General features: G+C 38.3%; 1 protein-coding gene across 1 annotated transcript in view; it reads left to right on the forward strand.

The window, feature by feature from the left end:
- The window catches only part of LOC139720116 (1-aminocyclopropane-1-carboxylate synthase-like protein 1), a 31,627-nt gene extending 17,773 nt beyond the window's left edge, over positions 1-13,854 (forward strand). Inside the window, exons 5-13 of the mRNA XM_071631489.1 lie at positions 666-732; positions 2,565-2,662; positions 3,794-3,871; positions 5,594-5,694; positions 7,083-7,224; positions 8,139-8,280; positions 9,619-9,761; positions 12,063-12,219; positions 13,737-13,854. Of these exons, the coding sequence (XP_071487590.1) occupies positions 666-732; positions 2,565-2,662; positions 3,794-3,871; positions 5,594-5,694; positions 7,083-7,224; positions 8,139-8,280; positions 9,619-9,761; positions 12,063-12,219; positions 13,737-13,792 (984 nt within the window). The 3' untranslated portion in view covers positions 13,793-13,854. The remainder of the gene's footprint in view (positions 1-665; positions 733-2,564; positions 2,663-3,793; positions 3,872-5,593; positions 5,695-7,082; positions 7,225-8,138; positions 8,281-9,618; positions 9,762-12,062; positions 12,220-13,736) is intronic.
- Positions 13,855-15,479: the final 1,625 nt, after the last annotated feature.

Below are 15,479 nucleotides of genomic sequence, written 5' to 3' on the forward strand. Positions count from 1 at the left end.
TGATGGTTGAAAGATGATTTTCCTTGCATTCTGATAACTTTTGCATAATATATAAAATTTAGACAGCACAATGCTATCATGTACTCAAGTGGAAGATGAAAAGTGATAATCACAAGTCTTTTACATGTATGTCAGCTTATGCTCATTATATTTGACCACTTGAAGTATTGCACTCTGGTGATGCATAGGCCTAGTGTAGGTGAAATGGTATTGTTAACACAATACACGTTTGATGAGGACAAGCCCAAGAATTCAAAACACACATTATTGCAGATCTGATTTGTGTGATGTCATAATAGTGTGACCTACTGGTTTAAAGTACCTGTCCTGCAACTGTGTTTGTTGACTACTTTGTACTTTAACCCTTCCGAGTGTATGTGTGTACTTATGATGACCTGTCAAAATATAAGTTTCAATAGGCATACATGTATATGCCACCCACCAATATATTTGTCTCACCTATACCAATGAACCTCTCAGCTTCGCTTCTTCTTTGTATTTTTATCTTGTAAATGCACATTCAGCAATTTCAAGAACCATGAATCTGTATTTCTGTCTGCTCCCAAGTTGTTCACTCATATTTCAAATCTTTTCATTGAATCTTGCTCCCATTTTGCTACAAATGCAAATTTTTAATGAAGTATTGTTTTTTTCTCTTTTGATAGTTCTGCATCGCAGGTGGAGTAACATCACTGATTTGTATGATGGGTTACGTGCTGTGTAACGATGGAGGTAATTGTTGTAAAACAGAGGAATTGTGAAGATGTGATGGCAAAGTGGATAAGAGTGCACGTCTATGAATCAACATGAGCGTGATTTAATAGGTTTGTGGGTTCAAGCCCAACGAAGCCCGACTTGTTTTTCCCTTCATTCAGCAAGGCACTTTATCCACATTGCTGCTCTCCAGCCAGGAGTATAAATGGGTACCCAGGAGGATGAGAATATTTATGTTCATTGTAAATAATGTATTCAAAGACAAGAGTAAATGTATGTGCTTTGAGCACTCTACAGAGTGAGTTGAGTGTAATATAAATTCATATTATTATTATTGAGTATTTATAGTAGTAGTGGTATATTATTATTATTATTATTACTACTACCACTAATACTAGTAGCACTATTACTATTACTATTACTGTTATTGTTATTTTTATTATCATTATTATCATTGTCATTAATTGCAATCTCTAGAGACAACCCAGATTTGTCATAGGCATTTAAGGGCTTCCTAAGATGTCATGTTCGTGGTCACTTCAAAAGCTTCCCCTCCTTCCTCACCCCCCCCCCCCCCAAAAAAAAAAAGAAAAATTAATAAACAAAAAAATATAAATAAAAAAATATCCAAAGAAAATAAAACATTGCAGTCATCCTCTACTCTTTGTGTTCAGAAGAAAGCAAGTAGTTATTGCACTCTACTTGTCATTTCCTTGAAAAACCAGTTTTGCAGTCTTTCTTGCCATTTTTTTTTTAAAGGGGATGGCTAGTAACCGATCAGTGGGAATCAATGCGAATGCTGAGGGATGATTGTTCCAATCCTTGTGGGATTTATTTAAGAGTACATTATATATCTACTGTTGTGTGAAAATTATTTGCTTCAGAACGGTCTCATATTCAAGTAATGTGCAGATTAATGCCCCGTCACTGACCAGGGACGCTTACCTGGAAACATTAAACTGCACATTACTTGAATATGAGACCATTCTGAAGCAAATAATTTTCACGCAAGAATAGATACATAGTGTACTCTTAAATGAATCCCACAAGGATTGGAACAATCATCCTCCAGCATTCCCACTGATTCCCACTGATCAGTTACTAGCCATCCCCTTTAAGAAAGTAATTTTGCTATTATTCCCGACCAAACATTTCCAAATTAAATCCATTTTCCTTCTTTACCAATCATTGAAAAAGAAAATCAATTTTACAGGCATTCTCTCCCAATCATTGGAAAAGTAAATTGATTTTGCAGTCATTCTGTACCGATTATAACAATAATTTTTTTTAAATATATGTTTTGCAGTCATTCGCAACCAATCATTTCCTCCCAAAAAATCAATTTTGCAGTCATCATCTACCAATTTTTTTTAAAAAAATCAATTTTATGGTCATTTTCTGGCAATCATTTCCATAAATAATCAATTTGCAGATTTATTTACATGTATCTATCATTTTCCTTTATGAAAAAATACACACAAAAATTGCAGTCATTCTCTAACAATTTTTGAATAAGAAATTACACAATTTCGCAGCTATTTTTCACCAATCATTTCCAAAACACCCATTTGCAGCCATTCTCTACTAAGTGTCCCCACCCCCCCCAAAAAAAAAATCAATTCTGCAATCATTCTTTATCAATCATTTCTAGTCATTTTACCATTTTTAGTCATTCTTTTTATATACCAATTATTTCCCCCAAAATTAAATTCTGCAATTATGCCAATCATTATTTGAAAATGGAAAGTCAATTTTGCAGTCAATCATTGCCCCCAAGACAAACAAGCAAACAAACCAGCTGTACATTTTGCTCTATATCTCTCCCAATTGTTTCTTGCCTTCCTATCCAGATACGATTCTAACCCCAAGCCCACTCTACGGAGCGATTCCGCGAGATTTTCTCTTCATGCCCAACGTGAAGACATATCCATTGCCTCTCAACAGTAAGGTAAATAATATGAATGATCTGTGGGCTTTGTTGACATCCTACATAGAGTTATGTGCAAACGCTAGCTTAGTGCAAGAGCATACATTATAGCACGTATCTGTATTCCTCTATACATTATTTGTAAATACAGTATGCCATGTGTATTTTACAGGGCTGCCAACTCTAACGCATTGAGCGTGAGACTCACACATTTTGGTCCTTTCTCACTCTAAAACTTTATTTCATTTGCATGCATTTCTATTGATCTCACTCATTTTGACTCCTAAATTATAGCGTTGGCCTATGGGAGTCTCACTATCAACTAGTTTCCAGTGTTGGCAGCCCTGGTATTATTTTTCATATTAGCACACAGTTATATTTTTGTGTTTAGTTGCCATTTTTAAGATTTGTATAGGACAACTGGGAGTGCAGTAGATGGAATGTATATTAAAATCCTTCTTTAATGACATCCTAAATACCAATGGCGGATCCAAGGGGAGTGCATTGGGTATGCCCCCTTTATTCTTTTGTTGAAACAAAGAAATAAACAGAAAAAATGGGGGGTGCGTGTGCCACCCTCCCCCTTTTAATCTTGTACAGGCACCCCCTCTTTACGGAATTTCTGGATTTGCCTCTGTAAACACTGATTGGTCGACATAGTATCATGTGACCACACATAAATTGTTTAATGCTATGTTGAAGACAAGATATAAACTGTGATGTCATATGTTCATTGCATAGTCATCAATTGTGTTTGTAATGTGCTATCGATACCGGCCTCATAGACCACTTCGTATAATCATGTCCACTGCAGGCATATGGGGACACTGCATGACCATCTGTGCTGTACAAACAAAGCTGGGGGAATGTTTTCATATGATGAAAATGACTTATAATTTCATTTCAAAAGATCATTGGTGACTGAGGGTGTAAAGCAAATATATCATGCACTTTTTTGTGACTCTAGAGGAATTATTGATTCCTCAGTGACAGAAAATGACTATTATATCCTGTCATCTTGAAATCCTTAATTTTGATTAGTACATTTGTAGCTCTCAATGTAGGATATACATGTACAAGTAGGCCTATGTATGAAATATTATTATTTGTCTTTTTTTTTTCATTAATGATTGTGATTGTGTTCCCCTACAGCCTGGAGTGAGTGGCACTGAGCCATTTGAGCTTACGGTAGAATTGTTGGAAGATGCTTTGAAAAGAGCCAAGGCAGAGGTATGCACATCATTAAATCAGAAATCCTTCATGTATGTTAATATCGACTATTCATTTCAAATTTTTTTGAAGTACCATACATGTACAGTATGTAATCACGTACCCATGCAGCCAGCGCACTAGAAGGTGACAGACATGATTTCTTCATCTGAAAGCAAGTGTACAAGACAGGACCTCATTATGACTTAAGCTAATGTTTCAAATGCAATCTTCAAGCAACATTTTGCTGATAGCTATTAAAGAGTATGTAACACCAGATATGCAACTTATGTATGGTTGTTGTTGTGTTTTTGTCCCCGCCGAACGAGTTCGAGCAGGGGACTATGAAACGGGCTCCGTACGTGTGTGTGTCTGTGTGTCCGTGTGTCCGTGTGTCCGTCTGTCCGTGCGTCCGTGTGTGATCAAAATGTTCAAAATGCTACTCCTTCGCCATTTCTAACCCGATTTTGATTCTGTTTGCTTTATATGATAGCACTACATGGGAGCTTTGAAACTTCTATACAGAATTTCAGTTGTGACCTTTGACCTTGACCTTTGACCTATATTGTACATTTTGCTTCAAAATGCTACTCCTTCGCCATTTCTAACCCGATTTTGATTCCGTTTGCTTTATATGATGGCACTAGGTGAGGGCTTCAAAACTTCTACACAGAATTTTGACCTTTGACTTCTTTGACCTTTGACCTTGATTTTTGACCTATATTGTACATTGCCTACAAAATGCTACTCCTTCGCCATTTCTAACCCGATTTCGATTCCGTTTGCTTTATGTGATGGCACTAGGTGAGGGCTTCAAAACTGCTACACAGAATTTTGACCTTTGACTTCTTTGACCTTTGACCTTGATTTTTGACCTATATTTTACATTTTGCTACAAAATGCTACCCCTTCGCCATTTGTTACCCGATTTCAATTCCGTTTGCTTTAAGTGATGGCTCTAAGTGAGGGCTTCAAAATTTCTACACAGAATTTTGACCTTTGACTTCTTTGACCTTTGACCTTGATTTTTGACCTGTATTGTACATTTTGCTACCAAATGCTACTCCTTCGCCATTTCTAACCCGATTTCGATTCCGTTTGCTTTATGTGATGGCACTAGGTGAGGGCTTCAAAACTTCTACACAGAATTTTGACCTTTGACTTCTTTGACCTTTGACCTTGATTTTTTTTACCTATATTGTACATTGGCTACAAAATGCTACTCCTTCGCCATTTCTAACCCGATTTCGATTCCGTTTGCTTTATGTGATGGCACTAGGTGAGGGCTTCAAAACTTCTACATAGAATTTTGACCCTTGACTTCTTTCACCTTTGACCTTGATCTTTTTACCTATATTGTACATTTTGCTACTAAATGCTACTTCCGGCGGGGACATATTTTACGCACCGTGTAATTTCTACTTTTCCTTGTTTTTTGTTTATTTTCTTATTGAAAAATATCTTGCTCTTAAAAACTGATTAAGTGCAGTATGCCTAGTATGTTCAATTTTTCTATCACATGCCAAATTATACTTTTGCCCTTCCAAATATAATGTTTACTATGCATCAGTAGATTTTTTGATCACTTTTTGGCCTCCTACACAGAACTCCTGTCTACAATGAATTAGGTCCGACATTTTGTACCTTAATCTTCTTACCGACATGCCTACAAGTGATTGTTGTTATGGTCAGTGCAGCTGTACTTTACTTTTTTTTTCTTCCCGTTTCCTGTTTCCTTTTAAGGGTCACAGCGTGAAGGCCCTGTTCCTCACTAATCCGTACAATCCACTGGGGACGGTCTTCCCACAAGAACAGGTACTGATGTGTCTTCAGTTCTGCAAGAGGTACAAATAGATTTCATTGTTACTTTTTACCTCCGCCAAGGGAGGAGGTTATGTTTTTGTTACTGTTGGTTTGTTCGTTCGTTTGTTAGTTAGTTTGTCCGTGTGCAAAATAACTCAAAAAGTGTTAGCGGATTTGGATGGAACCTGCAGGAAAGGTTTAGAATGGTACAAGTAACAGATGATTAAATTTTGGTAGTGATCCGAGAATTTTGGGGGAACTTATGAAGGATTTTTTTTTTTTTTTTGGCAGGTAGGATCAATGAACTTGGGAGTTCAGGCTGCACATATTTGAGGTTTGCATGCGCGCACTTAAGGGCGTGCTCTAGTTGCTGCTAGGGTGAGACGTGCCATGCAACTGAGGGTTTATGACGTAACAAAGGCTTCAATTGGGAAATCGGGCAACTTTCGGCACATAAATGGGTGGAAATCACTGATATCTCTATGGAAGAACAAGATCAGTGGTGGAAATAAGCTGCATGCTTCGCAGAAGTCTGTGTTCTCAGAGTGCCACTCTAGTTCTATCATAATATTCTTCTCACAGTTTATTGAATTCCTCCATCACACTGGCTACTGAACAGAGTGACAGTATCCATCTTTTCTCACATATTTGGTAAATCAACACCCAAGTTATAATGTAGAACCTTGTTATTAAGAGGGCAGAGAGAACAAGACCCTCCTGTAAAAAAAAAAAGAAAAAAAAAGTGAGTTTTAGCAGGTCTGAAGTCTTAATTTATTTTTTCTCTGAATTACACTCAGATATATTCAGAAACCTAACATGACAGAGCAATTCTCATGTTTTTCCCCTTGTTTCCTCTGTAATCTCTAAAAGACTTACAATTTATACTTCAAGACAGCTATTCATCCAAATTGTATTATATGAGCAGGTTTGTCTATCTTTCCTTTTCTTTCAAGATAAAGGCTGAATAAACCAAATACCATTTGTGTTTACAAGTACCTCTCTTCTAGTCACAGCTGAAACTCAGGAGTATACAGCATATATATGGACATGTCAGAGTTTTCTGCTAGTAAGCACATTATGCAGGCCCGTAACTAGGATTTTTATGGGGGTGGGGGGTTCAGAATTAGAAAAAGGTTTATTCAGCTGACAAACAAACAAACAAAGAGCTTCAGCACAGTTTTGTCTGTTTGTTTTTTTGTCTTGTCTTATTTTGTTTTGTTTTGTTTGTTAACGGGGGGTTCGCAACTCATTTTTTAAATTTCTTTTATGGGGGGGGGGGGGGCTGCTGGCAAACAGGGGGTCCGCGAAACCCCCTGAACTCCCTTAGTTACGAGCCTGATTATGCATACAGAGTATCTTTGAACTAGCTGTCTGCAATGTGTGGAGGGCAACAAGTTAATCTTTCTTCCACCTGTGATCTTTACCCCAGGCATGACCTGCACTGTGTTGTTGACGAGGTGTACGTGTGTAGCATCTACGACCCGGACACACCCCACTCCAGCCTCTGGGGCTTTAACCCCGACCAGCTCCCCGATAAGAGCAAGACTCACGTCATGTGGGGCTTGAGTAAGGTCAGCTTAAAGTTATCTTACACATACAATCAGTTGGGCAGAGTCTCTGTCTCATGTTTACTAGTATAGGGTTATATTGAAACCATCAGGTAACATGGCATCTGCATGTAAAGTCAGTTTGATATTAAGGAGACTTCCAGATGGTTTCAGACTGTAGCTTGTGAACATGATAAATTGGTTGTACCGGGTACAGATTTTCAGAATTTTTAGTAAATATGATGAGGAATAAGAATGTTTTCAAAATATATCTGAAAAAAAACCTACAATAAACGAGGATGATGACATGATGACATAAACAGCTTGATCAAATTACATTCTTTTCTAGATTACTGAAATATTTAAGCCTCTTATGTCATCATTCTTCTTTAATATAATTTCTTCTGGGTGTTTCTAAATAGCAAATTTTTTATCTGCTCAAGGACCACAATGAAGATTCCACAAATCTGTATTAAAATGGTGCACTATCAATTTATGTACATGATGTAAATTATGAAAATTGTCTGGAATTCCCCTTTGAGACTCGTTTGCAATAGGTTGATACCAGTAGTACACATTCCAGTCAATTACCACTCAGCCATTGGACAAAAATATAGTTGTGGAATGACCAATTGTGATGTTTGGTTTTCTGTGATGGGAAGCATTATGTGTAAACCTAATGGCAAACGGATGAAACAGCACATAATAGAGACAGGAGCAGTTTGAACCAGATGAAGATTTTAATGGATGTATGTATGTTTGTTCTCATCCATTTGCAAAGAATTATCGGTTTCTCTTTCTACGCTTGAATGTATCTTGTCGTCTATGTGCATTTAGATTGAAAATCATTTTAATGAATTTTTTATTATCTACTAGATGAAATGGATCAAAGTGAAAGGCATCAATCTGAACAGTAAATATTTTTGTTTCCTTGGCAGGATTTTGGAATGCCAGGTACTCCCGTGGGTGCAGTGTACTCCTGGAATCCTACCGTCATCAGTTCTCTGGGCCACATCGTTGATTTCATGCAGGTGCCCCATTTTATTCAAATGGCAATGGCAAAGCTATTGGAAGACAGAGGTATGTCTTCATGTGTCTTTAAAGTTTATTGCAGACAATATATTTATAGGGATAGGATAGTTTTGTTTGAGATGGGGCTTCTTCAGGTTTCCAACTTTTTTGTTTGACTATGGTAAATTTCCTATGAAATATTAAAGAGCTTACAATCCTAAGAGGAATGCAAAGTTTATTTGTTGAAAATGGGTTTAATTTGAATAGTAAAATTTGGGACCCACCAACATGTTTTATCAAGGCCTCTTTGTTTTGCTTATACAGTGTATTTTGTGTGGATATCTCAATCATTTCAAAACCAGTTTTCATCGAACAAACATTGAATACCTCTTAGAAATGTGTGCTCTTTGATATGTCAAAAGTGGTATCTAGTAATCTTGCAAAAATATTAAGATCTAAATCCCCCATTTCAACGAAAACTATACCATCCCTTCAATAGCCCATCAAGTCCAGGGGGTGTATCACAAAGCATTTTGTTGGACATATCTGCTCTCAGCCAATCAGATGCAAGGATTTCAGTGGCTTATAACGATTTTGTTTTAAAAATTATCACTTTGCCATCAGTAACTAGGCAGCTCTATATTGAATTGCATAATAAACAGAGGCCCATTTGTGGGTGTGTGGGTGTTTTTGCGTATGTGTGTGTGCTTGTTTGTACTGTGAAACCGTAAACATTCGATCCATGAAACTTTTGCGAATTGGAGCCGATGGCCTTTTTCACGGCATGAAATTTTCCTGAATTATCACTGGCATTCAATGCATTGTGTAGACAAGAACTTTTGAGTTTATTTTACTTTCACTTATAGACTCCTCCCGAAACTTTCAAAACAGTACAGTACTGTATGTGTTGATCTATAGTGTATCTGGGCAATTACCCCCAGAGGGCAATTACCCTCCCCCCCCCCCCCCCCCCCCCCCCCCCGCCTCAATACTAGTTAGTGGTAAGGTTAGAGTAAAAATTAGGGTTAGGTTTAGGGTTAGGATTAGGTTCAGGATTAGGATTAGGGCCAGGGAAAGGGTCCGGGGTAATTGCCTTAGACCGGATTTATAGTAGTGGCACCTTCTTTGACCCTGCAGGGCTCGACTAGGTCCTGAAATGCAGGGACCAATTCCTCATCTCTTGTACTGTAAAAATTGTTAACTAAAATCACAGAACTATGCTCAGGAATATTGTCATACCAGTTTAACCTGCAGTATGTATTTTCATCACAAATGAGCACCAGAAATTTCAAGTTGATGTTTATTAGTCACATATTTTGATTATGTGTTTTAGTCACATTTAATGGTGTAAAATTTTCTCTTGATGATTTTGGATGTTAATTTGTTTAATTTTTTTCTCTCACTTAGATTGGGTTCAAAATGTTCACCTTGCTACCAATCGGAGATTGCTTCGCGAGTCTTCAGAAATTGTCATGGCAACGCTGGATGAGATTGGAGTGCCTTATGTTAAACCTTCTGCAGGTCTCTTTATGTGGGCTAACTTTAACAAGGTATGCCATACTAATGGCATTATAACCAATAGTACCTATCTACGCTTGCTCTTACAAAGCATCCGAAGCAAATATTTGAACAAAAATATTGATTCATTTCGGGAACACATTTTCTTCTTTTTTTAAACGAACATACTTATGATGTGTCACATAGGGGTGGGGTAGGGTTAGGGTTACTGCTACTGCCAGGTAGTACATGTCGCTAGAGACTATAGTGAGCACTTTTTAATGTGCACATGTCTATCTTTCTTTCTTTCCTTTTTTTTTTGCCCCTTGGGCAGCCAATTGTGTGTTGTCACAAAATCTCATCTATTGTATTTTGGAGGAAGATTTGATAGAAACTTGTATTTATTAATCATGCACAAAATCTGAAAGTAATTCAGATAATATATATATATATATATATATGTAAATATAATAAAGTCAGAATTTACCAGTCTAAAGGAGAAACAAGAGCTTTTCTCCTCTAAGAATGCATTGCTACTTTTAGAATTGTAATTACCTCCACTAAGAAAGGAGGAGGTTAAATGATCATCGGCGTTGGTTTGTTTGTTTGCAAAATAACTCAAAAAGTTAGGTACAGATTAAAATGAAACTTGCACAAAAAGCCGATATTGACACAAAGAACACCTCATGTAATTTTGGTAGTGATCTGGGAATTTTTATGGATTTTTGTCCCCGCCGAACGAGTTCGAGCAGGGGACTATGAAACGGGCTCCGTACGTGTGTGTGTCCGTGTGTCCGTCCGTCCGTGTGTCCGTCCCTCCGTCCGTGTGTCCGTGTGTCCGTGTGTCCGTGTGTCCGTGTGTGCGTCCGTGTGTGATCAAAATCTTCAATTTGCTACTTCTCTGTCATTTATTAGCCAATTTTGATTCTGTTTGCTTTATATGATAGCACTACATGGGAGCTTTGAAACTTCTACACAGAATTTCAGTCGTGACCTTTGACCTTGACCTTTGACCTATATTGTACATTTTGCTACAAAATGCTACTCCTTCGCCATTTCTAACCCGATTTCGATTCCGTTTGCTTTATGTGATGGCACTAGGTGAGGGCTTCAAAACTTCTACACAGAATTTTGACCTTTGACTTCTTTGACCTTTGACCTTGATTTTTGACCTGTATTGTACATTTTGCTACAAAATGCTACTCCTTCGCCATTTCTAACCCGATTTCGATTCCGTTTGCTTTATGTGATGGCACTAGGTGAGGGCTTCAAAACTTCTACACAGAATTTTGACCTTTGACTTCTTTGACCTTTGACCTTGATTTTTTGACCTATATTGTACATTTTGCTACAAAATGCTACTCCTTCGCCATTTCTAACCCGATTTCGATTCCGTTTGCTTTATGTGATGGCACTAGGTGAGGGCTTCAAAACTCTACACAGAATTTTGACCTTTGACTTCTTTGACCTTTGACCTTGATTTTTGACCTATATTGTACATTTTGCTACGAAATGCTACTCCTTCGCCATTTTTAACCCAATTTCGATTCCGTTTGCTTTATATGATGGCACTAGTTGAGGGCTTCAAAACTTCTACACAGAATTTTGACCTTTGACTTCTTTGACCTTTGACCTTGATTTTTGACCTTTATTGTGCATTTTGTTACAAAATGCTACTTCCGGCGGGGACATATGTTACGCACCGCGTATATTGCACATTTTGCTACAAAATGCTACTTCCGGCGGGGACATATGTTACGCACCGCGTAATTTCTACTTTTCCTTGTTGAAGAATAGTTTGTATTTCATATTTTGGCATATAAGGTCAATGAACTTGGGGTTCAGGCTGTGCGTACTGGAGGTCTACATATGTGCACTAAAGTGCGTGCTCTGCTTGGGTAAGGCGCCGTGTAGTGAAGTAAACGAAATGCTTCTATTTTGGGAAATGGCATGCATGTGCGTGTGAGGGTGGAAATAGTTGCTGGCTTGGTGGAGGTCTGTGCTCTCAGAGTGCTTTTTTGGTTGTGAAAGTACCCCTTGAAAAAAAAAAAACAAAAAAAAAACGCTCCAGTAAATTCTGCAATCAAAACTGGCAGTTGTATAGTCACCCACAGAAGGATCATAAAAAATAACACTACTTTGTTTTACTCTGTTTTGATGGAGAATGCATGGTAAATAATATCATAAAAAATAAGTAATGTAGTGCCACAGAACTGTGGTGTCTGGGAAGACGTCAACTGGCATTTACAGTAGGGACCCTATAGGCTTCACAGTCGTTCTTGCTGATCTAGTCTTCTCTATTCCAACCCTAACCTCTTAATCCAATATTTCTTCTCTTTTTTTCTTGTCAACAGTATCTTCAGGAGAATTCATTAAAGGGGGAGAAAGCCCTTGCGACATCTTTCCTCAAGAATGGCATTGCTATCCCATCCGGTGCAGCATTTTACTATGACAACGAGTATGGCTGGTTTCGCATCACATTCACGGTACCCCGCGGTCAGCTCGTCGAAGGTGAGCTCCTATTTGTGACCCTGCATGATCATGACATAAAAACAACAAAAAGTGCCACAGTAGTGATACATTGTTGTGGCTCATTTCACCAGAGTTTTCGAAGTGGGGATGTTTTCTTTGGTGACATGACATCTGCTCCTGCGACAATTCCTGTGGTCTTATTTTCTCCAAGGACTTTGGGTTAAGGTTTAATAGGGATGTGATGGGGTTTTAGGTTTAGTTTGATGTGAGGATAAGGATTAGGGTTGGGGTTATGTTTTTCGGTGCAATATATGTTTGGCCTAGTGTACAGGTATTTCATGGAGCAATTGTCGCAAGAGCAAAAATGTCATGGAAACACTTTCTTTATACTAAGAGGAATCGGAAAACCCTCACCTCTATAACCCGTCACTTTTTCATATGAACCTCTCTTGGGGAAGCACTGTAATGTAAAAGAGGGCATGAGGTTTGAGCCTTACTCTGTACAGGTGCCTATTTGGACAATGTGTGGCATTTCACTCACAGGATTCCTATCGAGCCAGGGGTACAAAGGGGAATCCGATAGTAGCCAGGGTAACGGTGGCATAGTGCTAGCACTGATGAAACTGATGAAGTTACTGTAAAACGAGAAATTTCTGTGTGCATGAAACTTTCACTTAAATTTGTGAGGAGCCATGATTCATGAAAGTAAAATGCACACTAAAGTTTTTGTCTGCAAAATCCAGTTTTCATGCCACACACACACACACACACAAAAAAAGGCTGTCAACTCCAACTCAGGAAGGTTTCATGCCAGGGGGGTGTTTCATAAAGCTGTTTGTAAAGTTACGAACAACTTACGAGCGACTGGTGATCAGGTCTGATGTGCTTTACTTATCAGAATTTCTATAATTCAGCACAAGAACTGATCACCAGTCACTCGTAAGTCGTTCGTAACTTTACGAACAGCTTTATGAAACACCCCCCCAGGAAAGTTTCTGGTTTTACGGTACCCTGGGTACACAAAAGTAAACTTTAAAGTCATCATGTTTGTTACCATTGTTGTTTTAGATTGATGAACATTTTGTCACCTCTGAGAAATCAGAAATTGAGGTCATTTTAAGTGCGTATTCAAGATTAAATGAAATTATGAATAATATTTTATGTTGTAAGGCAGGGCTCCACACTAACTTTTATTTTTGGTGGCCCAAATGCAAACATCCGACTTTTTTGGTGGCCCGATCAGGCCACCAAATTCTTCATTTCTGAAATTTTGGTGGCCCGACGTGCATTTTTGGTGGCCCCGTCCACCGGGCCACCGTTAGTGTCGAGCCCTGTTGTAAGGTATCCCTTTCTGTTTGTTGATTAATTTTCATATGCTACGTTGTGCATCCGTCAGTTGACCAGCTCTTTCCTAGACAGGGAAATGTTTTCCCGTCGATCAGAATGTTTGGTTTTTTTTCTCCTGACCCACAATCTTTCAAACTATGCAAAGTTTGCATGCACTTAAAGATGTATTTCACCTGCCCTGTGTTTCTTTGTTGTTGTTGCAATTACAGCAATGAAGAGGCTGAAACAAGCTTGCATGTCACAACCTGGGACAAAGGTGGAGTAAAACTCAGGGAAGGGTTCTTCTAGGTATCCTCTGTCCAGGGTTCAACCTCATGCAATGCAGCATCACCAGACAGCATTTGAAACAGGCAGAATCAGTGAGCACGGATGACCAACCAGACGAACGCCTTGCATGGGATGGGCAAGCTTAACCTGTTGAAGACCAGTCCAGAGCATACTCGGGCAAGCTAGTGTGTATGGGAAATGCTTGTTGTTGTAAAATCAGCCCATCCTCAACGGGTTAAAGGGATGGTATAGTATTAGTGGAGATGAGGATTCGAGCTTTTAACTTTATGCAAGGTTCAACGAAACCATTTTGTAAAATGCAACAGAGCATACCATTTTCAGAGGAATTCCGAGTTTATTTGATGAAATTCGGTTTTGACATGGCTGAGCTATCAATAAACAAAGTAAAGCAAAGCGATCGGAAAAAAAGGTTGGTCCCATCTTTTGTTAGGAATGCTTTGTTTTGGATATCTCGACCATTTCAAAACCAATTGTCCTGAAATGAATGTTGAATTCTTCTTAAAATTACATGCTCTTTGATATTGGATAGGAGATTCATATTGGATAGGAGATTTCTCATTACCTGAAAGTGTGTACGTGTGTGCCACACATAAACACACTGCTATAGCTTCTGACCATGCGAGGATTGAGAATTTAGGGTTTCTAGGACGAACACTGAACTAGGGCTTTCTATAGCTCAGTTGGTAGAGCACCGGGCTCGCGTTCAAATCCCGATTGAATTCCATTTTCTTTGCTCAATTTTCCACTAATGAATAATATTCATTCTGGTCAGTTTTTCTGTTTGCGTTTGTACGTACTCAAAAAGCTCCACCACTTCTGTGATCCCTCGCATTTATTCCCAAGTTGAATTATCCTTCGGGTTTTTGCCAGGTTCAAGTGTATACATGTGTACCACACATAAACACACTGCTATAGCTTCTGACCATTCGAGAATTGAGTATTTAGGGTTTCTGGGACGAACACTGAACTAGGGCTTTCTATAGCTCAGTCGCTATTGCAGTTCTAGGGATAATAAAATGATGATTAGAAGAAAATTATTGCAAGAGGAGCCACCTCCATTCTTGATAAGTTGAGATACAAGTTTGTATTTGTGACTCAAGCTGGTAAAAATGAATGGAAGTAAAAAGAAAATGTGGGATATTTCTATTCATTAATTTTTCACTTAGCCCATTTTGTGCAGAAACTCTTCATTTCTGCAGCAAAGTTCCCTCAAGACTGGAAGTGTTGAAAGCTAAAACATAGTCAGAAAGGCTCAAAACCCATCTCCCACCATTTGAAATTTGCTTGCAATATATTGGAAAGCTGTACTAAGGAACTTGTGTTACTGATAAAATTTGACAGGATAATGATTTGTTATGTTGTATTTTGAGATAAAAATGTGAAATGATACAGTTCGACCTCGATTATCCGGCCATGTCGGGACTGGCGCTCATCCGGATAAGCGAATTGGCCTGATATGGGAGACACAATGTTAATGTATTGTCACACATTTTGGTTGAGATGTTTGATGTAACATTATGTATTTAACATTCCATGTTTTTCATTGCTTTCATGATTATTGTATTAGTCTTTGTAAAGGATGTCTCGCTGACGCTATTGCAAATTACTAGTTTAGCTATCCCAATCTCAACTGCGTTGCATACAGCGGGGTTCTCTCTTTGTTC

This window comes from Diadema antillarum, unplaced genomic scaffold, assembly GCF_040938485.1.
Source record: "Diadema antillarum isolate AM-2024a unplaced genomic scaffold, OU_Dant_1.0 scf00000122, whole genome shotgun sequence".
In the NCBI taxonomy this organism is placed as follows: Eukaryota; Metazoa; Echinodermata; class Echinoidea; order Diadematoida; family Diadematidae; genus Diadema; species Diadema antillarum.